The sequence below is a fragment of the Anabrus simplex genome, chromosome 3 (genome assembly GCF_040414725.1).
Source record: "Anabrus simplex isolate iqAnaSimp1 chromosome 3, ASM4041472v1, whole genome shotgun sequence".
NCBI classification, from domain to species: domain Eukaryota; kingdom Metazoa; phylum Arthropoda; class Insecta; order Orthoptera; family Tettigoniidae; genus Anabrus; species Anabrus simplex.
This window is the reverse complement of record NC_090267.1, coordinates 370,339,307-370,363,632: the sequence shown is the minus strand read 5'-3', so window position 1 is coordinate 370,363,632 and position 24,326 is coordinate 370,339,307. Positions and strand designations below refer to the sequence as shown.

Genomic DNA, 24,326 nt, shown 5'->3' with positions numbered 1-24,326 from the left:
AAGATAACATGAAAATTCCAGTAAAGTAGAAAAATTCTGGGAACTTGTGGAAGAGGAAATTTCCAAAATCACAAAATTAAATGTTGTGATACTACTGGGGGATTTTAATGCACAAATAGGGAGAAGAAAAGCTTTTCGGAAAACAGTAGGGTAATATCCAGTCCACAAAAAACGAACACAAATGGGATGAGACTAATTAATCTCTGTAAAACCTTTCAGTTGAAATTAATGTCGACTTTCTTCAGTAAACGACCAAGAAGAGGCAAAACATGGATATCTTCGAATACAATGTTGGGTGAATTCCAGTTGGATCATGTGGCTATTTCTCACAGGAATATTAAAGAAATTATGAACGTAAAAGTGGTAAGAAATAGAGAATTTGACTCTGTTACTACCTCTCTAAAGTAAACTCAAACTTCTCCCTCACAGAAATCAAAGAAGACAAAATAAATTAATGATATATAACATAGACAGACTGAACATCATACAGGAAACAATAAAACATTTTCAAGAAGAAATTCAAGTAACTCAACATGGTAACTGGCAAGAATTATTCACAGAAATCAACAGTGCAGGAAAGAACGTATTCCGGTCAGTAAAAGATAAAAAAATATATTCTGGAATGAATCTTGTGAAGAAGCGTTAACCGAAAGAACAAAACTATGGCAAAAATGGAAATGCTTTGGAACGAAAGAACACCTTGAACAATTTAAGCAGCAAAGAAAAGAAACAGCAAGAATAATAAGGAGTACTAAATGATCTTTTGAAAAATCACAACTTGTTGACATACAGGATAACTTTGCGAAAATTAATTCACGGAATTTCTATCAAACGTTTAAGAACCACCTGATGGGCTATCAAGCTCCAAGTATTTGCTTCAGAGATGAAAATGGCAGAATGAGTCTAACCAACACAGAGGAAAAAATAATTAAAGGCCGAAAGAGAGTAATACATTTAGAAGGTTGAAAGATGTAGTCACCCAAAATGAAATTAGAAGAAGGGCCGATGGTAACTACTTGTGCATCCTTACATTTTAACAAGTTGCCGATAATGAAGAATAAGGTCCGAAGACAGGCAATAGAAACCTGCATTTAAGTTAGAAGACAGAAAATTCTATATTAAAATTTAAGAATGCCAGACGACCGAGCAGTTACATGCTAAAGGAATACGCAGGAATCTTCCCTATTGTTACACACAGAGAGTTCACATGTCTAAAATTCTGCCACACTTTGTTAGAATCACCTTCCCATGCCGGCCTGCTAGTTCTCCACCCCCAGTATCTCCTCATAGGAGAACACTCCTAGATCATGTAGCACACTCAATAATCCACTGCCGCAAGCCACTGGTCTAAAAAAATCTCTCCCCTTTTTTATAATTTGTTTAACGTCGCACCAACACAGATAGGTCTTACGGCGACGATGGGATAGGGAAGGCCTAGGAATGGGAAGGAAATAGCAGTGGCCTTAAGTAAGGTAATGCCCCAGCATTTGCCTAGTATGAAAATCGGAAACCACAGAAAACCACATTCAGGGCTGCCGATAGTGGGGTTTGATTCAACTATCTACCGAATGCAAGCTCACAGCTGCGCATCCCTAACAGCACGGCCAACTTGCCCGGTCTCTCTCCTTTTGTATAGGACTGTCAGTGTGTTCAAATTGAATAAACGTAATTTTGATAGGCTGACAAGATGTTGATATCAAGCCATATTGTTGGTGGAACCGAGCAAGTGAAATGTACAAAATTAACATTTTTGTGAATAATTTTCTACAATCTCTGTTTATAATAAAGATTATATTTCAGCAATAAAATTTTTAAAATTTGGGAACAATATTTATTTAAAAGTGTTAAGGGGTTAACAAGGAGTATTTTGTATCATTTTGTGAATTCTCTTAGTGATTCTTTCCCTATCAGGTCTTTATACGGTCATACAAAGGGATGACACCTCTAGGTTAGGATCTTGTGAGTCAGGAAACAAACGATACTCACTGAAAGTACTCAGATGCCGCAGAGTGTGGGAGCGTGCCGTTGGCTGAAGCCCCGCCCCCCACACGGCTGTTGTTAGGAGGGTTGTAGTTGGTCCTGTTGATGCCCATGCCGGAGTCCCAGCACCACTCCGTGTTCCAGGTATTGTTGCAGTGCACCCAGGGGAGTTCGGGGGCAGCACTAGCCACCAAGAAGTACAGCGCCCAGGCGATGATCACGTTATAGTAGAAGGACACGTAGAAGGCGACTAACACAGCACAGAAGCCAACACCTGGAAATGACAAGACACAGATTAGACGTTGCAGTTACGAGCTTAAACGGCTCCTTAAAGGTGCTCAAATCCGCCAGCCTCATGTCGACAGATTTACCGCCACGTGAAGGAACTCCTGCAGGACACAAGTTATGGCTCCTCATCGTCTCCAAAAAAGTCGATACATCTGGGAGAGGCACGTAAGTATATCACGATCATTCCCCATCGGTGAAAACCATAGGACTCGTATGTTTCATGTACAAGTGGATGAATGCTGCACGGTCGTTTTACCCCTGCACGAACACACTCCTAGAGAGACGTGGAGATTAATCTAGTGGGGTGCGTCTTAGTTCGGAAGTTCATATGGCGATGCAAGGTTTGTCTCAGTTTTTTTTTTTTTGCTATTTGTTTTACGTCGCACCGACACAGATAGGTCTTATGGCGACGATGGTCTCATTTTTTGAACAATTATTGCTATCCTCAGATTCTCAGTACTGTAAGTCACGCAAAGAGCTTTTCAAAACTAATTTACTTCCACAGAAACGTCGGCGGATGCAGAGTAGGCTTCGGCCTACAAGTGGCCACGGCTGGTCCGACAGCTCTGCATTTCGTACGACCAATCGAGCAGAGGAGGGGTGGCGTCGGATCTGCCGTGGTTCTACGTCTCTGCATTCGGGAAACGGAGAGGGGATGGTCCCCAACGTCGGCTGCTCTGAGAATGATATTCCGTGGTTTTACATTCTCTTGCATTAAGGCGAATGCCAGGACAGTTCCTAGTATAGGGCACTGCCGCCAACCCCCTCACCTTCTCCGGATATCTCCTTCACTGTATCACATCTCCCTGGCCTGAGAGATGGTGTTACTGTTTAGGAGGCCTGCCATCTCCTTCATGGACGGAATCGACGTTTTTGTAGTAGTAGTAGTAGTAGTAGTAGTAGTAGTAGTACACAGAAACACACTACCTTACTTAGAATTTTACAAGTGCTGACCAGAAAGGCTGGCAATTAGACCCTGCCAGCATGAGTTCGGAGATTTAGTGCTGTCACACATCTTTGACCACTGCAATTACACCAGCACCCTTTCAGATCCGAACCTACCACCGCGCCGTGGCGCTAACTTCCACCAATTGTAGCTTAATGGCAATGTTTACGGCACGAGAATGATTTCTTCTGTCTCAACCAAACTCGTCTTGTTAGTCAGTGCAAAGACAAAGTGAACAGTACATTGTGCTGTACAGATGGATTTCTGTGCATTCTGAGTGGCGCTAGTCAACATTTTAAAGTGTAAAGTTAATCGTTGTAATCATGGACAGGTGGCTGATTTACAGTGGTAAAAAGTAATTCGATCGAAGTGTTTCTTAGAGTGCCGGTTCTCCCGGGAAACCATCTAATAAGGAACAGGCTGCGAATTTAGTTGTATGTTCACCTGCCACATTTGCTTTAGCTCTCGCCGGTGAAGTTAATTATTCGACAAAAACAAAAGTGCGCAAATATCAAGATGATTATCTAAAATTAGGTTTCACTAACATTCTTGTGATTAGCCGGGTATGACCATAATTCCAGACAAAATATACAGAGCATTTGAGTAAACCTATCGACTTTTTATAAGTGTCACGAACAGCAATTGAACGTACTTTTCAGATTCTTAGAAAAGCATGCTACAGTTCTTAAGAAAGCACTGAGAACATAAGTTTTAAATAGTATAATTTGCTGTTAAGACCACCACGACCAGTAATAATAATAATAATAATAATAATAATAATAATAATAATAATAATAATAATAATAATAATAATAATAATAATAATAATAATAATAAATAAACGGTCAACGGTATCAAAGGCGGAAGAAGAATCTCATTTCTCAACGGCTGAGAGGGCGGAAGAACCTAGTGGAGTCAACCACGAAAAAAAGAAAATCATTTCAGACTAACACTCTGATCTTACTTTGAAATATTATTACTACCCTTGAAACACACAATTTCAATTGCAGAATGGAAGGGCTGTTGAAAGAAGGCACTACCCCAGGTGGCAGCTCGGAAGAGAAATCCACCATTGCGTTATGCAATGCATAGGGACCTAGGGTTCTGGGGAGTCTCAACCTCTGTAATAAGGATGAGACGGAGCATCCTTGGAATCCATCCAGACTTAAGTTTCAACATAAGTTATTTGCAGGCACTTTTAATGTAAATTCTTTGTTGAAGGTTGGTAAACAGAACGAATTAGAACTATTTCTAGATAGAAACGAAATTCAAATCTTAGGAGTACAAGAGACGAGATTTTTGGATGAGAATGTGACAGAAACGAAAGATTATCGAGTCTTTAAAGGTAAATCTGCGATTATGAAAGGAATGCCACTCTTGGGAACAGTCTTTATGTCCATAAAAGATTACTAGACAATGTAAGTGAATTCAAATTCCGCTCTTTTAACAACGAACTGCAAAAAAAAAAAAAAAAAATCTTTTATTAACTGTCATGCACCAATAAATGAAGACAACGAAAAGAAACCAAATAAAGTAGAGGAATTCTGGACTCTCCTGGTTGATGAATTATTTAAAATTACAAAATCAAATGTGGTGCTATTACTTGGGGATTTCAATGCCCAAGTAGGAATAGAGAGAATTCATAGAGCAATAGTGGGAGAATATGAGGCACACCAAAGAACAAATATCAATGGAATGAGATTAATTACTATCTATAAAAACCTTCAACTGAAGTTAATGTCAACTTTCTTCAAGAAATTGCTAAGTAAAGGTAAAACATGGATTTCTCCAAATCCATTACTAGGTGAATTTCAACTGGATCATGTAGCTATATCCATAAGAAACATGAAAGAAATTATGAATGTCAGAGAATTTGATCCCGATCAATACTTGTCTAAAGTCAAACTAAAAGTTTTACTCAATGGAAATCACAGAAGAGAGAAAAGAGTAAACAAATATAGCACACATAGACTTCAAATTACACAAGGAACATTGGGAAAATTTCAGGAAGAAATAAAATATCTCATCGTGGGAAGTGGCAAGATTTATCTAAAGAAATAATCATTGCTGCCCAGAAAACATTTGGACTAGTCAAACCTAAAAAGAAACCTTGGTGGAATCAAATATGTGAAGATGCGTTACAAGATAGAATAAAACAATGAAAAAAGTGGAATTCCTCTGGAAAAACTGAGCACTATGACCAGTTCAAACAGCAAAGGGAAGACACTGCTAGAATAATAAGGAAAGTTAAAAGATCTTTCGAAAAGTCAGAACGTACTGACCTGCAAGACAGCTTTTTTAAAAAGTAACTCTCGAAATTTCTTCCAGACTTTCAAGAGTCAGTTAAAGGGGTATCAAGCGCCTAGCATATTTACAAGATGAAAATGGTAGACTTGGCCTAAGCAATGCTGAGAATTGTGAAATACTTGCGAAGCTCTTTGACCAACTTTTAAACTGCCCTGAACATGACCATAAGTTGGAATTCGCTCAAACAGCTGGAAATCTGGAAGAAGATAGACCACCCACTACTGAAGAAATTAAAGAATTAACAATATGACGAAAAACAAAGTTAGTGGAGAAGACTCGATAACAGCTGAACTTTTGAAATGGTCTCAATCAAAAATGATTGAAGAGCTGCAGTTAATTTGTGAAGATATTTGGAGAACAGAGAGGATTTCAGGGGAATGGAAAGTGGCTCTAATACACCCAATGAGTAAAACAGGAGACAAATAAAGTGTTGATAACTATAGAGGTATCTCTCTTCTGCAAATTGCATACAAGGTATTCTTAAAAATATTGCTGAATAGAGTAGAAACATCACTTGACATGCAAATGTGTGAGTAATAAGCTAGATTTCGTACAGGTAGATCTAGTTTAGAACTAATATATAACTTAAAATCCATAATTCATCATAGGATATTTAATTCAAAGGACATTGTTGTGACTTTTGTAGATTTAAAAAAAGGCCCTTGACTCGGTTGATACAGAAACCATAGATAAAACAATTCGTGAATTTGGAGTGAAAACTAAATTGGCAAACCTAATACGTGAAACACTTACTAACACAATTTCAAAGGTAAAATTTATGAGTAAGATACCAAAACCTATTAATATAAATACAGGGGTACGGCAAGGTGACGGTTTGTCACCCTTTCTATTCAACTGTGTTATAGAGAAAAGTGTAAGAATTTGGAATATAAAGCTTAAAGAAAATAACGTTTTGCCGGTAAGTTTGGAGAGAAGAAACAAAGGCAGTGAAATAAATTGCCTAGTATTTGCAGGCGATTTTGCTATATTGTCAGAAAACCAAACAAGTGCAACAACACAAACCAATATCTGGGAAGAAATAGCAAATAAGACAAGTTTGAGAATCTTTGTAGAAGAAACAAAATTTATTACAAACATCAAGAATGTTCCAGAATTTTTGGTAACAGATATTGGTCCAGTGGAAAGAGTAACGAAATTCCAATATCTGGGAGAAATAATTCAAGAAAATGGTTTAGACAAATCTGAGGTAGAAGAAAGGGTACACAAGATGGAAAGAGCATATGGTATCACAAAGAATTTTTATAACAAAAAATGTCCATCGAAAAATCTTAAAATAAGGCACTACACTACAGTGGTGAAACCGGAATGCTTATATGCAAGTGGATGCCTGGTACTAAACTATAGAGATAAACTTGAGGTACTAGAAAGGAGAATCATGAGAAAAATCTTAGGGCCTGTGAAAACAACAGAATTATGGAAATTAAGATCTAATGATGAAATATACAGGAACATAGAAAACGTAACAGAAAATATAAGAAAAAGGATATTGCAATTTTTGGAGATATTTAGAGAATGGATGATTCCAGATTAACAAAAAGAATTTTCAAGTACCTTTGGGACAAATGACAACAACTAGCTGGATTCAAGAAGTAAGGAAAGATTTAGAAAGAAATAATATAAGAAAAGAAGAAACTATGAACAGAGAGATTTTTAGAAAGAGGGTTGTAAGTATGGAAGGATTCGAAGGAATATTGAACAAGAAACCTGGTGCGAAGTGGTCCGAGGACAAAAAGAAATAGCATAGTGAAAAGATGAAAGAATATTGGAAGGAACGGAAGAGAAAACAACAAAGTATGAAGAATTGAACTGAAATTGGCACGCGGTCCTTAGCAGGACCCATCGGAAATAATAATAATAATAATAATAATAATAATAATAATAATAATAATAATAATAATAATAATAATAATAATAATAATAATCATCATCATCATCATAAAAAAGTTCTCCTGAGCTGGAATTTTGTGCAGGAAGGAAGGAAGGAAGGAAGGAAGGAAGGAAGGAAGGAAGGAAGGAAGGAAGGAAGGAAGGGCGAAGAATCATTTACGCTCCAGAAATGGTGCACGACATGAGTTTGCGGAGGACTGCTCTAAAGCAACGCATTACGCCTTTATAATAACTACATTGATTTTACGTCCCACTAACAAGTTTGACGGTTGTCGTAGTTGTCGAGGTGCCGATATTTTGTCCCACAAGCGTTCTTTTACGTGGCGGTAAATATACCGACACAAGGCTGGCGTATTTGAGCACCTTCAAATACCACTGGTCTGAGTCGAAATCGAACCCTATTACTTGGAATGAGAACCGTCTGAACCCCTATGCCCGGAAACACATTTTTTTTAGAGAACAGCGACATACTTACCTGAAAAAGATCAGGAGCCACAAAACATTGTCGTGAATTGCTGACAATGATGAAATGTTTCCTCCGGAGAGGCCTGGAGCAGGTCTTTTTAGTTGACGCCTTATAGGCGACCTGCGTGCCTGTGAAGATAGCGTCCTCCCTATGATGAATTCTAATGCTAAATATGGCACACTTACACAGTCCCCGAACCATCGGAATTAACCAATGGCTCCCCAAAGGAGCATTTTTATGACAAAAGTAGTTAAAATTTTGTATAATTTTTATTTTAGCGAAAACATGTCTAATTTTCATCCGTGCAACCTTATTTTGAGACAAAAGTTACATTTTCAGAAAAATAACGTTACATTTTTGAAAGTACTCTAGATTACGCTAGGATCGGTAAATTATATCTTCTAACACGAGTCTATTGATGGCCGAGGTTTATATTAATTTTTGCTACTTGTTTTACGTCGCACTAATACGTCGAATGTTTTAGACGACTGGAAGATGGGAAAGGGCTAGGTTCGGGAAGGTAGCAGCCGTTGTCATAATTAAGTTATAGCCCCAGAATTTGCCTGGTGTGAAAATGGGAAACCATCTTCAAAACTGCAGGCGGTGGGGTTCGAACCTACTATGTCCCGAACGCAAGCTTACAACTGCACGACCCTAACAGCACAGCCAACTCGCTCGGTGGCTCTTTCCTTCTACCACCTATCATGAACTCTGTTCTTCTGAGTCACTTCTTCCAGGCCACCGCTATATTCCAGAGCAGGCATAGCGAACTGTGACCAGACTGTTGTACCGTAGCTGGTTTGGTAAGCATCTCTGCAGTAATCCGCAAAACGCAGTGAAAGGTTGGAACCGAACGTTTGGAACCATACGTTTAAAGAATCGTGGAGCAAGATCGATCGAAACAAAATGCTTAGAATCATCAATATATGCAAAGGAAAAGTTAGTTTTATGTTTGTTTACTTGTTCAATTTTACAAGATCTATTTATTATTTCTATTTAGGTGCGTTTACATTAATTACTTTAAATATAAGTAAAATGATATTTATTTTTGAATACTGAAGGGTTTTTGTTTATTATTAAGAGAAACATTGCGGTATGTTAAATATTTTCTTTCAAATGTATGTAGTGCCATCGTATTTGATCAATATAATTTCAGTTATTAAATATTTATACTGGCCGCCTCTGTGGTGTAGTGGTTAGCGTGATTAGCTGCCATCCCCGGAGGTCCGGGTTCGATTCCCGGCTCTGCCACGAAATTTGAAAAGTGGTACGAGGGCTGGAACGGGGTCCACTTAGCCTCGGGAGGTCAACTGAGTAGAGGTGGGTTCGATTCCTACCTCAGCCATTCTGGCTGTTTTCCGTGGTTTCCCACTTCTCCTCCAGGCGAATGCCGGGATGGTACCTAACTTAAGGCCACGGCCGCTTCCTTCCCTCTTCCTTGCCTATCCCTTCCAATCTTCCCATCCCTCCACAAGGCCCCTGTTCAGCATAGCAGGTGAGGCCGCCTGGGCGAGGTACTGGTCATACTCCCCAGTTGTATCCCCCGACCAAGAGTCTCAAGCTCCAGGACACTGCCCTTGAGGCGGTAGAGGTGGGATTCCTCGCTAAGTCCGAGGGAAAAATCGAACCTGGAGGGTAAACAGATGATGATGATGATGATGAAATATTTATACTTACTTTCAGCCCTCCAAGTCTCTCTTTCCACAAGAATATGAAACTCATCTATTATTTATTTTGAGGGGGAACTAATTTATACATTAGCACACGGGTGTTTATTATCACAGCTTCTCTATTATCCCATGACGTGAAATCTATTTAAATGTGAACGAAAGCATTCTTTTAAATTTTGATATACCTACAATGCAAACAGAACATAAGAACTTTCATTTATAAGTATCCCAAGTTTATAGCCTTCTTTTGAACCTGTAGAGACAAGTGTGCGTACAACACACTGACTCAGAGCAAAGTACGTCACCAGCAGCAGTTTGCTATGACTGCCATCACTGCCATGCTTGTAGCAACCCTCCTGTAGTGGCCAGCGTCTTTGACAGGCCTGTTTCAGAGCATCCACAGGCCTCGAACATTTTTAGTCGGCTCAACGTTTCTTAGGATACTTGTTTAGCGTCGCACTAACACATCGAAGGTTTTCGCCGACAGAAGGATGGGAGAGGGCTAGGATTGGGAAGGTAGTTAATTAAGGTACAGCCCCAGCATTTTCATGGTGTGGAAATGGGGAACCACGGAATACCTCCTTCAGGACTGCCGACGGAGGGATTCGAACCCACTACCTCCCGAATGTAAGCTCACAGCTGCATGACTCTAACCGTACGTCCAACTCGCTCGGTCGGGTCAAAGGTGGCCACGTGTCAGCCTAGGCTGTTTATGATCGTTATGTTCAGACTGAGAGCATTTTTTTCAGTTCGTCAGTAAGGTTGTCTCAACTCTGTGCTTCGAGGAGTTCAATTCTAGCGTTAATGAATAACGAGTCTAGAGCTGTATTTTGCAAACACAGTTACTTTTTTCACGCTCAGATTTTCCGCTCCATTTAGCATCATTTCTTCTCGGATCTCATTAATCACAGGTACGGAGTTTTGTAACAGAGCTAATTTGTTTCTTCACCGGGAAGAATTACAATATTAAGTTTAAGTGAGACTTGTTGGACTGGAAAGAATATGAAACGAATTACTCAAATCAAAGAAGTTGCTTAGCTGAGGATTTTACAGCCTACTTAACGCACCGTCAACAATTAGATGATTTTATTGTTTTATGCAAGGGGCATAGGGCACCCGGGCCATTACCAAGTGTTCTTCTTCTTCTTCTTCTTCCTGGCATTATTCCCAGGTTTATGGAGTCTCCACTTCCTGTGGATTTGGCTCAGCTTTACAGTCGGATGTTCTTCCAGATGTCAAATCTATGTAGAAGGATATATTCTTTCAAATTAGTAGTTTAAGTAGTTTAAGTAGTTTAAGTAGTTTAACGTCTCGCTAATACATCGAAGATTTCCGGCAATGCAAGAATGGGGAAGGTCAAGGTTGTTTTTTTGCTAGTTGCTTTACGTCGCACCGACACAGATAGGTCTTATGGCGACGATAGGACAGGGAAGGGTAAGGAGTGGGAAGGAAGCGGCCGTGGCCTTAATTAAGGTACAGCCCCAGCATTTGCCTGGTGTGAAAATGGGAAACCACGGAAAACCATTTTCAGGGCTGCCGACAGTGGGGTTCGAACCTACTATCTCCCGAATACTGGATACTAGCCGCACTTAAGCGACTGCAGCTATCGAGCTCGGTAGGTCAAGGTTGTGAAGGTAGGACGTTGGCCTTAGTTAATATACAGCCCCAGAATTTACAAGGTGCGAAAATGGTAAACCACGGAAATTCATTTTCAGGGCCATCGATGGTGGGATTCGAGCTCACCATCTCCATTAAAGCTACGAGACTCGAACCGCGTAGTCAACTCGCTCAAAGGATGGATGTATTCACTATTGTGTTCCTCTGTGGTAGTTGGTAGTGAGGTATGGTGTGTTGTATGTTGATGAGGAGATGTGAGGTGTCCCCGAATCGAAAGAATTAAATATTCGCCGCTAAAATCCCCAACCCGTCCGGAAGTCGAACCCGAGGCACTTTGAACCGAAACCATTACGCTGACCATTAGGGCAAGAATCTGGACACCATGTGCTTCTTGTGGTATGAAATTATTAACTTGCTAGTCGTTTAACGAAGCAATAATATACATAGGTTTTCGGCGCCCCGGAAAGTAGCAGGGAGGGATTCAGCTGGGTGAAAATGTAATAGGCAGCTTAGCCTCTGCCGAAGCCTTGATTTTCATGGCAGACTATCGATGTATTGTAGCAGTGGGTATGATTCGAAAATTAGCAATTCCCTAACCTCGGCACTTGGTGGGGTAGAACAACTCCCGACCGCCTTTGCTCCCTGGAATTAACCTGGAGTAGGATGACTGAACCTCAGGGCCATGTGCATGTGAAAATCTCGTTTCTTAAAATTTTTCGTCTTCCTGACGGGGAATCGAACCCACATCCTCGCAGGTGAAGTGAGCACGCCTTTACAGCCTCGATCACGTAGTCCCTATGTTCATCGCTCAGTTTCGATCATAAATCCTGCCTGCTGTGCAATAACTCCCTGGTTGCAGGTGTTGGGTTTACAATTCGACTAGCATCGCGTATTTATTTGTACTGTGTAGTTGTTTTACGTCACACGGGCACAGGGATGAGTCTTACGATAATGATACGACGGGATAGGAAAATGCTAGGATCGTTGTCTTAGTTAAGATTCAGACCCAGCATTTTCCCAATGTAAAAATGGGAAAATATCGAAAAAATCTTCAGCGCTGCCGACAGTAGGGTTCGAGCCCACTATCTCCAGAATGCAAGCTGACAGCTGTGTTACCCAAAACCGCGTAACTACTCGCTCGGTAACTTTAAAATAAAAACCCTGTATTAATTCCTCTGAATTGACCTTTCAACAGACGTAAAACATACATCTAATATTTCGTTCCAGCTGGACACGTCTCTGTGATGCAGGTTCATATATTTGGAAATTTTAGTAAACTTTCTTCAGTGTATTCCTGGGGTTTCTGGAGTCATTCTGGCTTGTTCTGGGTTTTGGCTTGGGCAGCCTCGCACTGCTTAGCGCTCCCCGATGATCATGAAGATGCTTGCTGTTTAAAGGGGCCTAAAATGCAAACTGCTTTACGTCGCACCGACACAGATAGGTCTTATGTCGACGATGGGATAGGAAAGGGCTAGGACTGGGAAGGAAGCGTCCGTGGCCTTAATTAAGGCACAGCCCCAGCATTTGCCTGGTGTGAAAATGGGAAACCATGGAAAACCATCTTCAGGGCTACCGACAGTGGGGTTCGAACCCACTATCTCCCTAATACTGGATACTGGTCGCACTTAAGCGACAGCAGCTATCGAGCTCGGTAGGGGCCTAACATCTAAGGTCATCGGCCCCTAATGTTATGAGATGGACGACATGATATGACAATTAAAATTTTAAAATATATCCACTGACTAGAATTTAGAACAAATGAAGATGAACAATGATGGTGAATTTAAAATAATCAGTGGATCTAATTCACAATGCCTTACTTTTGGTAAAATGATAGATAATAGATTATGCTAGAATAAGACATTGCCTTAAAATGCAATAATATGTCATGCATATTACTATATTGAAAACATTAAAATATACAAACACAAACTAAAACAGATTGAAATTAATGAAGCACAGTGAACAATAATACAGTCCGCCTCTATGGTGTAGTGGTTAGTGTGATTAGCTGCCACCCCCGGAGGTCCGGGTACGATTCCCGGCTCTGCCACGAAATTTGAAAAGTGGTACGAGGGCTGGAACGGGGTCCACTCAGCCTCGGGAGGTCAACTGTGTAGAGGTGGGTTCGATTCCCACCTCAGCCATCCTGGAAGTGGTTTTCCGTGGTTTCCCACTTCTCCTCCAGGCAAATGCCGGGATGGTTCCTAACTTAAGGCCACGGCTGATTCCTTCCCTCTTCCTTGTCTATCCCTTCCAACTTCCCATCCCCTCGCAAGGCCCCTGTTCAGCATAGCAGGTGAGGCCGCCTGGGCGAGGTACTGGTCATCCTCCCCAATTGTATCCCCGACCCAATGTCTAACGCTCTAGGACACTGCCCTTGAGGCGGTAGAGGTGGAATCCCTCGCTGAGTCCGAGGGAAAAACCAACCCTGGAGGGTAATTTGATTAAGAAGAACAATAATACAAAGACTAATACGAAATACTACGTTCATATGCGATAAAACTATCCCTCATAAAACGGATGACGAGGTCTGCCGACTGCTCGTCATCTCGCAGGATGAGGGAGATGGTACTCGGGAGTTTTAGACTACAGCACAGATCGACCATGTCCACGCACTCAGTAAGGATGTGTACCACGGTAAGATGATTGCCGTAAGTACACACCGGAGGAGGTTCCCCTTTCAGTAAATAGGAGTGCGTTACTATACCGTGGCTGATGCGAAGACGCCATAATACCACTGCTTCCCTCCAAGAAGCCCGAAGGGAAGTCTTCCATACCTTCGTTGTACATTTTATCGCTCTCAGCTTATTTGGAAGTGGAGTGGCCTGCCACTCCATCTCCCAATGGAACATAACCAAATGTCTCAGCTGAATATCACTTGCTGGGACCTTGTAAGGCAACGGGGTCAATGTAACAGCCTCCTTGGCAACCTTATCAGCTAACTCCTTTCTCTCTACTGCCATGTGGCTTGAAAGCCGAAACGTGATTCTGGTGTCGGCACCCGAACACCCGACCAGCAGGTCCTGGACCCGCTGGACTAGAAAGTGCCGAAGAAAACATGTATTAAAAGACTGTAGCGAGCTCAAGGAGTCGATACGCAGCGGAAAGTGTCGGCGTTCATCGGACAATGCGTACCGCAGAGATTCACAGATAGCATAGAGCTCTGGTGTGTACACATTACAGGTTTCCGGGAGAGCAAACAGAAACCTATCATTGTCGACAACGAATGCACATTCCACTTTCGTTTCTGCCCTCGAACTATCCATGTAAACGACGACTGAATCTGGATACCGGCCAACAACGGACAGGACGAGCCTCCGATAAATCGAGGGGTCCGAGTTTTCCTTTGGGCCAGTGTGCAGATCCAGGATTATTTAAGGTCGCCGTATTATCCACGGACGTACCCTACTTGGTTGTCTGACAAGACAGGGAACCGAAGGTACATCAAACAATCTGTGACTGCTGTCCAAGCGTTCTCCAATCGGCCGCGTTGCTCGAGGATAAGCAGCTTGCAGTCGACGGTTTCCATTGTGGAATACGGAAGGATAGCTTAGCGCTTCGGGAGGAAGACTCAGATAATCATAGGGCTATCTCAGAGCTGTGAAAAGGGTTTTTTAAAGAAGAAAGGAGGGGAGATTAACGGACGTAGTATAAGAAGACTACTACTACTACTACTACTACTACTACTAAAATGTTTTTATTCCCTGAAGGGGGAGGCGGGCCTCTTAAACGGTGACGCCGTCTCTGAGGCCGGGAGATTTGTTTCGGTGAAGGAGATGCTCGGAGAAGGTGAGAGGGTTGGCGGCCGTGGCCTATGCTAGGAACTGTCCCGGCATTCGCCTTAGTGCAGGAGAATGGAAAACCACGGAAAATCATTCTCAGGGCAGTCAACGGTTGGGGCCAGCCGTGAGGTCCAGCCCTGTCCCGTCTCTTGAATGCAGAGGCGTAGAGCCACGGTAGAGCCATGGTCACCCCTCCTCTGCTCGGTTGGCCGGTCAGAGTGCAGAGCTGTTGGACCACGGACCAGCCACGGAAACTTATGTGCCGAGACCCACTCTGCATCTACCGACCTAGTATAAGAACTGTACAATATACTACATACAGTTCATACATGCAATGTTCTTTAGAGTGTGTAATATCTTTCAGCATTCAGTCTGCAACCTTCGGCGAACTAACTACATGACTCCATAATCCTCTATTTGCAACCCGGTTAATTCCAGCACTGTAATATCTAATAATTAAAAAAGAATCTATCATCACCTTGGTTTCATTTTCCTTCTTTTCTTATTCTTTTACCCCCATCGCCGAACCCGTTATTCTCCTAGATAAACTATCCTCCTCCATTCGTCTCACATGACTCAACCACCGAAGCTGGTTTTTAGGCACAGCTTTATCCATCGAGATCAACGTAGCTTTTACCGCCTCATTGCTCCCACCTATTTGTACCAGCAAATATTCCCGCTACTTCCATGTCCTTACTTCCAACTTAGGAAGAAAGTATTCTGAGTCTACCCAGTTTTCACTCCTGTACATCAAATTTAGTCTGAAAAACAGACCGATGTAAGGAGAGCCGACTTCTTTCTTACAGAGTACTGTTGATTGCAACTGCGATCCCACGGCATTATATTTGCTACACGTAGATTCTATTTTACTTAATATATTACCATCCTGTAGTAAGGATGTAAACGAGTGGGCGTATAAGTCTCTGGTTAGACTCCAATTAGAGCTTGGTGCCAGTGTATGGGACCCACCGTAGGACTACTTGATACGAGATCTGGAATGGATCCAAAGGAAAGCAACACGATTTGGTCTTGGTTATTTCCGAAGAAAGAGAGTAGTGTTACGAAATTGTTGTAGAATTTTGCGCTGGGAAGACTTAGGGGTAAGGGGACGAGATGCTTGACTAAGCGGTATGTTCCGAGCTGTCAGTGGAGTGATGGCGTTGAATGACATTGGTAGACAAATAAACTTGAGTGGAGCTTTCGAAAGTAGGTCATAACATGAAGATAAATATAGAATTCAAGAACACAAATTTATAGGACGAAGAGTAATGGATTGGAATAATTTATCAAGGGAAATTTTCGATAAATTTCCTTGTTCTTTAAAACATTTAAGAAAAGGTGATAGCCCTAAATGCAGATCATTGATGATTGACTGATTGATGATATGATCTGAGCGTTGTAAACTTGCATACTATCAAACTGAGTTCTATTTTTTAAAGTAGTAAGCGTTAGTTTTGACATTATACATCTTTCATTGACATTGACATTTACATTAAACAGTGGAGGTAACTTAAGCATTAAAATGTTGCTTACATTGGAGCATTCATAAGCAAGGACATTTCTTAAGACTGGAATCTGGTAGTAGTTTCGGTAACTATTTGCATAGATTTTCAAAGCATTCAAAACTCATATCTTGATTTTTATTTGGCCAATATTTTGATTTTTCTGTTTAATTTGGAACGAAGAAAATTAATATTTTAAACAAATAATGAAATCCGCAATAAAGGTACAGTGACTGTTAATAAAATCCAATCATGTATGTCTACACCTTCGTTCCGTTTCCTAATACCGTGTCGATGATGAGGTGAGATGAAATTACACTGCCTGACAAAAGAATGAATTCACCCAGAAGAAGGGGAGGAATCGAAATTAAACGAAAGAACGAATTAATTACGCGTCGAGAGGGTATGCGATGTTATTTCAGTGATTAAAAATTGAGCCAGTTTTACAAGGAACTTTGCGGTAGGAGCCCAGTATGACGTTACGCGCCCTCTGGCCTGGATGCATACACTGATTCGATTGGGAAGGGTGTCATAAAGCCATTGTATCCTCTCCTGAGACAAGTTGTCCCACAGCTGTTGTAACTGGTCCTTGATATACTGGACAATGGCACTGGGACCAAGTTGATGTCCGAGTTTTTCCCACATATATTCTATCGGGAACAGATCTTAGTGCCACGGGGTACCTCAACATCACGCAGACAGTTCGTAGAGACACGTGCTGTATGTGGACGAGCATTATCCTATTGAAAAATGGCTCCACGACACTCTCGTATGAAAGATAACACATGAGGACGCAGAATATCCATGTGCCGTCAGAGTTCCCTCAAACACTACCAGCCGTGATCTGAATTCATATCCGATGGCTCCCCACACCATGACGCCAGGAGTAACACTGGTGTGTCTCTCCAGAATATAGGAGGAATGGGACCTCTCGCCAAGTCACCACGATTCTCTCAGACGATGGTCATCCGGGGTACTACAGAACCTCGATTCATCGCTGAACGCAATGCGACGCCATTCATCAGAACTCCATACTTCTCGGTCACGGCACCGCACCAAACACAGCCGTTTAAGCCTGCGCATGGGACGGGTATTCCCTAGTCTGGCTGCTGTTAGTCTCCGACCAATGGTGCGGGATGACACAGAATGTTGTAGGGAGTTCATTACTTCTTCTCGGATGGCAAGCGCAGATATGAAGGGGTTACGATATGCTTGGTGCACAATACGACGATCCTCCCTTGTGGTGGTCAGACGGGGTCGACCGGAACCTTGACGACGAGTATGCCTGCCCTCACGTCTCCATACAGTCCAACATCGGGCCACTGTCACATCTGAATGTCCCACAAATCTGGATATTGTACGATTCGACCAGCCGACCAAATGGAGACCCACAATAACTCCCCTTTCAAATACCCTCTGGTGCTGATAACGCTGTCTCACACGAGTATGTGGCATCTTCTTACACTTCACAGTGATCACTTAACATCTGACGCTGTTCACGCCACTTATACAACAACACTAATGTACTGTGATGGCCGTTCTACCTGTCATTGAGAAGTGCAACTCTAATCATTTACATACCCGCTGATGATGTGTACGTGTGCGAAGTTACATTGCATCCGACCATGTTGATTGTCAGGCAATGTATATATGGCATGCTTTTACGGCTGGATGCCCTTACTGTCTCCAGCATCAATTAAGGATCTAATGCAGATGAAATGGATGATGGTGAATGAAGCTGGGTAAGGAAGCAGAAGGAATTGGCTGTGGACTATGAACACGAACTGTCCCGGTATTTGCCTGGAAGTGAAATTGGGAAACCACGATAAACATTCTGAGGACAGTTGGCGGTGGGGTTCGAACCCACTCATCTCCCGAATATAGAGCTTGGCTCCATAGCCGTTGCGTGTAGACACGCTTGGCAACTCCACTCGATGATACAATACAATCATGATTTTGTTAATTAATTTTACGTTTGCTGGTAACAGAGTATGTATGGATATCCAGTGGCTAATTCTCCACTCTATATATTACTTTTACAAGCACATTGTTAACAGATTTAAGCACACACACATCGTCATCTGCAGGCCTACGGGCTGAGGAGCGGTCTCTTGGTAGGTCGCTGGAGCCACCCGGACTCGTGTTTTCTTTTTTTTTTCTTTTTTTTTTTTTTTTGCTAGTGACTTTAGGTCGCACCGACACAGATTGATCATATGGCAACGATGAGACAGGAAGGGCCTAGGAATGGGAAGGAAGCAGCAGTGGCCTTAATAAAGGTACAGCCCCAGCATATGCCTGGTGTGAACATGGGAAACCACAGAAAACCATTTTCAAGACTGCCGATAGTGGGATTCAAACCCACTATCTCCCGGATGCGAGCTAACACCTGCGCGCTCCTAACCGAACGGCTAACTCGCCCGGTCAAGTTGGTTTTGGCCGGGCTTTAAGGTCGGATGCCCTTCCTGACGTCACATGATTTTGATTTTTGAGATGAAAATCTGACCCCACGATCGACTGAAATTTGAACCTCAGACTTTCGGGTGGGAGGCCAGCAGCTAACGCACTGAGCTAATCACGTCCCCTCCCCCCGCCTACATTTTAGAACAAAATGTAAGGAAATTAACGTACGTAACTACTACTGTTTAATACCTCTATATTTTCCTTGTTTTATGCCCCATATCTAATTTACTTCGTGAAAACTGCAGCAGTTAAGGGGAAGTTTTCAATAATTTATCACAACACGGCAGCACGCTTCAGATACTAAAATCAGACGCTGAATAAAACAATAGGTTAGGAAAAGCTCGATTCATTCCATTATATTCTACTTTAAGAATTGTTTATTATTCTTTCTTCCTTTCTTAATCTGCTTACCCTCCAGGGTTGGCTTTTCCCTCGGACTCAGCGAGGGATCACACCTATACCGCCTCAAGGGCAGTGTCCTGGAGCGTGAGACATTGGGTCGGGTGATACAACTGGGGAGGATGACCAGTACCTCGCCCAGGCGGCCTCATCTGCAATGCTTAACAGGGGCCTTGGTGGGGGATGGGATGATTGGAGGGGATAGACAAGGAAGAGGGAAGGAAGCGGAGCGGCCGTGGCCTTAAGTTAGGTACCATCCCGGCATTTGCCTGGAGAAGTGAGAAACCACGGAAAACCACTTCCAGGATGGCTGAGGAGGAAATCGAACCCGCCTCTACTCACTGGTCCTCCCGAGGCTGAGTGGACCCCGTTCCAGCCTTTGTACCACTTTTGAAATTTCGTGGCAGAGCCGGGAATCGAACCCGGGCCTCCGGGGGTGGCAGCTAATCATACGAACCACTACACCACGGAGGCGGACATTGTTTATTATTATTATTATTATTATTATTATTATTATTATTATTATTATTGTACCGGGCGGTACACCTCCACGCCGCTAATTTAAAATTTGCGCCAGTTGAAACTCCTCTGCTGGAGGAAGTCTGAACTTTATCTACGCTATCAATTCTCTACTTTCTCTGAAGATGTCACCACATGGAAAACTTTGAGTTTTTGAACTGTGTCATTTTTGATGTGTTTTTGTTTCGCTTGAAGTAAGAAGTGTGAACTTTCTCTTGGACACTACTGAAGATCAACAATAGTGCAACCTAGTGCGGAGTCAAAGAACTATTTTGTTGGAGAAATTTTTATTTCAAATGTTTGTTCTTTGCTAAATTTCTTTCTGTTATTATTTAAGTTGGCTGTATACCCCTCTTTTTCCCCTTGTTTTAGATTTATCCAATCCCGAATTTCTTTGAGTTATTTCCGACCAATCCGATGTATCTTCCCCCAACTTGAATATGTTGCTGTATCCTACCCAATAAAAAGTTTGTGGGAGGGTGTTTTCATTCCCCTAACCCCTAGAACCTTCCGCGAGAGGATATAAACTGCTGATTTTAGGGTCTCCGGGCCACTTCTGTTCCATCTTTCAGTGTATTAAGTACATAGCAGGAGGCGGGAAGCGCCTCTTTCCTCGGCAGCGGTCTACAACAAGGTAATGGCCGATTAATAACTTCTTTCTTTGCTAGCTCAGCAGTTTAACTCTCGGGGCGGGTTCGAAGTGTTCAACCATGTAACCTTTTCCTAAATGTAACTACTCTTTTCATATATTCTCTTTTAAAGCTACATACTGGGATAGAGAGTGCTAACCCTCTCGAGCTCCCACTCATATTGTTTTGAGGTGAACTTATTTTTCTCAACCTATTCTTCGTTAATGTAAAACAAATTGTTCTCTTCTTAAGTCTCCTCTTTAGTATGGGATTAGCCCTTGTATTAACGGCCTAGTGCCAAGTAGGTCTTAATCAAAGTGTATTAGGAGTGCAAGTTCGCCTCCTCTCAAATTGTTATTTTAGAGGTCATTTAATTAACCTCCTTTTCATTTTATAGACCTCAGTAGATTGGGTATTCTACCCCTGTGTTTAGGTCCGTTGAGGACAACTTGAAGGTGGAGTTTGGTGTGGCCTGGGAGAGGCTTAAATTTGAGAGCGAGTGGCTCTTTTGAAAATTGAGTGTTGTATGCCTCGTGGAGGCTTTTCAGTGTAATTTGGAGCTAGGGCTCCTAGGCATGAATGGGGTTTTCTGCCCCTCTGTTGAAACTTGTGTTTGGAGGTAAAACTGCGCTGATTGCCCAAGCATTGTGTTTTCAGGGCTCGAAGCCCAAATCCTGTAAATATTGTAACTACCCTTTGACTTGCTACTTTGTACCTGCCATGCTTGTTATTTCTTGTTTTTGAAAAGAAAATATAACCTGGTTAAATTTTAATTAATTTTACTGTAGTAGCTTGAGACCCGTTCACCACCCCGCACCTTCTTTCACGCAGAACTACCACAAAAACACGGTAACAAGTGGTAGCAGAGCGTGGTTGAATGGGTCTCAATTTAGCCCCTTTTGACGGCTAAACATTGTTTTGTTCCGAACTCTAACTATTTTCCCAGTTGCTGGAATCTTTTGAGTTTTTCAAAATTGTTCTGTCATCATGCCCGGCCCTCGCGATGTTCTCCATCTTAACTATTTGCGCAAGGAGGAGTTGATCTACGAATTGACTATTAGAAATGTGCAATCTGGAGGCACGGTTGCAGTAGATACAAATAAGCTTAGAGAGTCCCTTGATCTGCCCATTTCCATCCCCACATTGGGAGAGAAAGATATTGACGACTCTCTTTCCACGATCGTCGAGAATATTACTGGGCTAGCTTCTGTAGTTAGTTTTTTTGATGAAAATGATCCTTCTCCTAATCAAATTAAGCGTGTGCAAGCTAGGCTATATCACTTTTCAAATAGAGTTAACGATCTGTTGTCTCTAAAGTTGAATGACGTTCAGAAGAAGGAAGTTAGTACGCTGCTTGAAAATATGTCTGAATTATCTAGCAAGGTCACTCAATTGTTAACTGGGGAAGTTCCTCCCAAATCTGATCAACCCACCATAGTGAATGTAGGTAGTGAGGAAGAACCTCCTAAGGGAGAAGTAAATAGGAAAACCATCGCCGCTCAAACTATCTCTGCCCCATTGGACAACGAATCTGAACGCCGTGCATCGTTGAGTAACATCCGTTCGGAATTAACTTCCTTGCCATTGAAACCTTTATCTACTATGTCACCCGGGTTCAGTAGCTTGCCTCATCCATTGGCAATGTTGCTCAGAGGTATCTCTAAATTATCGGTTAATACCACCAGTGACGTAATTTCATTTTTAAGATTTCTAGTTGAATTTCAGGATCATGCCCTTGTGTTTTCTCTTTCGCCATGTCAAATTTTGCAAATTATCTATCCGTATGCTATTGGTATTCTCTCTGATAAAATCGTAAGAGCCATTGCTGAGCAATCATCTATTGAGGATTTCCATGCCCACTTGCTAGCTAACTTCATCCCGGCTAGGGCCAGGTCCTCCCTTATTCAGAAGTACTATTATCGTGTACAGCGATTGGATGAGAACTTGGCTGATTTCATACAAGACATTAAGTTTTATACTAGGGTGTTTGCTCTTCACTTCCCTGAGGATCAAATTGTACAAGCTATTGTGGAAGGTATTTCACCATCTTATAGGTCATACTTGTGTTTCGCGGCGTGCCCGCAAACTTTCTCTGAACTTGAAGCGTTGGCCGTCTCAGCGGAAGGAGTTAGGTACGCCGATTCTTTGCGTGTGGCAAAAGAACCCCCTCCTTCGTTTAGTAATACTCGGCCGCCACCTCGCCGACCAGTCACACCCCGTAAATGTTATGCTTGCGGGTCGCCTGACCATCTTCGCAATAAATGTCCATTGGTCAAAACTAGTAGGGCAAATAATGGAGCTGGTTCAGCACAAGGCTGTTTTAAATGTGGGGCTTTCTCACATATCGCCAAGAATTGCCCAAACTCGAATAGCACCCCCTCCTGCTCAACTTCTGGTGCAAATTCTACCTATGCCAATAATAAAAAGTGACTAGTGGCTTCGGCTGAGTCGACTAATCCATCTTCCCGAGACTCAGCCCCTGGTAAACAGGTTGTAAATTCAGGGAGCGAGCAATTTTCAAATTTATCTTTTGAAGGTCCCAAAGAGTGTCTTAGGATTGCGGCGGATTCCCCCGCACCGGTTCCTTTTCTTAAGATTGAGTTAAATAACGAGCCTATTACAGCTCTCTTAGATTCAGGCAGTGTTTGTTCGATTATTTCGGCTGAATGGTATTCTAAATTGAAATCTGTTTGTAAACTACCTGACTATGTCTCATCTCCTGTTCAATATGTTTCGGCTAATTCATCCCCATTAGAAATTCTAGGTTCCTTATTGGTCAAAATTCGTATTTTTAAATTCACTTGGAAAGTTAAATTGTTTGTGGCCAAGCTCTTGTCTTGCCCCATTATATTGGGAGCGGACTTTATTTTTCACACTGGTCTTGTGCTCGATCTTCAGAGTAGGTCTTGCACTTTCAAATTTGCCTCTAATTGTAGCATCCCTTTATTAAAGTGTAATTCTGCATCATGTTCTTCTATTTCGCCTACCCAGGATGAGATGTTGTTAGACCTTAGACATCTACCTGAGGAGCAGGCTGATAGTATTCGTAAGCTGTGTCAGTCGTTTCAACCAGATGTTGAAGGATGGTATTATTAGGCCCTCTAAGTCAGCGTATTCCTCGCCTATTTTTCTAGTCTCGAAACCCCAAGGGGGCTTCAGGCCTGTCATTGATTACAGGGCTCTCAATCGGAAGGTGGTGTTACAATCTGTGCCCCTTCCCGACCTTCATTCTTGTTTTTCATGGTTTCGTAAGGCCAAGTTCTTTACTATCTTGGACTTGAATCAGGCCTATAGTCAAATTCCCCTTGCCGAAGAGTCTAAACACCTTACAGCGTTTGCCACGGACTGGAATTTATATGAATACAACCGCGTGCCTTTCGGGCTCCCCACGGGAGCAGCTGTACTCACTAGGCTGCTAGATAGGGTCTTCTCCGACATCAAATTTGAGTACTTATATCACTACTTGGATGATGTCGTCGTATTTTCAGAGACTTTTGAAGAGCATCTAGATCATCTGCGAGAAGTTCTCGATCGCCTTCGTAAAGCTGGGTTAACTGTTAAGTTGTCCAAGGTTGCCTTTGCTAAGCCCTCTATGTCTTTCCTAGGGCATATTGTGTCACCTGATGGTGTAGCCGTCGATCATTCTAGAACACAGGCCATCCGTGATTTTAAACCTCCCAAGGACATCAAAGGCATCGCCAGGTTTATTGGTATGGTGAATTTCTTCAGGAAGTTTATTCCTAACTTCGCTAATAGAGCGGCGCCCTTGTAACCGTACAACAGGGTTACAGACTCCATTCTGTATTTATTATTATTATTATTATTATTATTATTATTATTAACCTGATTC

The 24,326-nt window shown here is 42.2% G+C and overlaps 1 protein-coding gene across 1 annotated transcript in view; it reads right to left on the bottom strand.

Annotated features, from left to right (window-relative positions):
• Positions 1–24,326, bottom strand: part of LOC136866387 (sodium-dependent noradrenaline transporter-like) — a 184,295-nt gene that overhangs the window by 130,357 nt on the left and 29,612 nt on the right. The window contains exon 3 of the mRNA XM_067143290.2: positions 1,987–2,254. Within this exon, the coding sequence (XP_066999391.1) occupies positions 1,987–2,254 (268 nt within the window). The remainder of the gene's footprint in view (positions 1–1,986; positions 2,255–24,326) is intronic.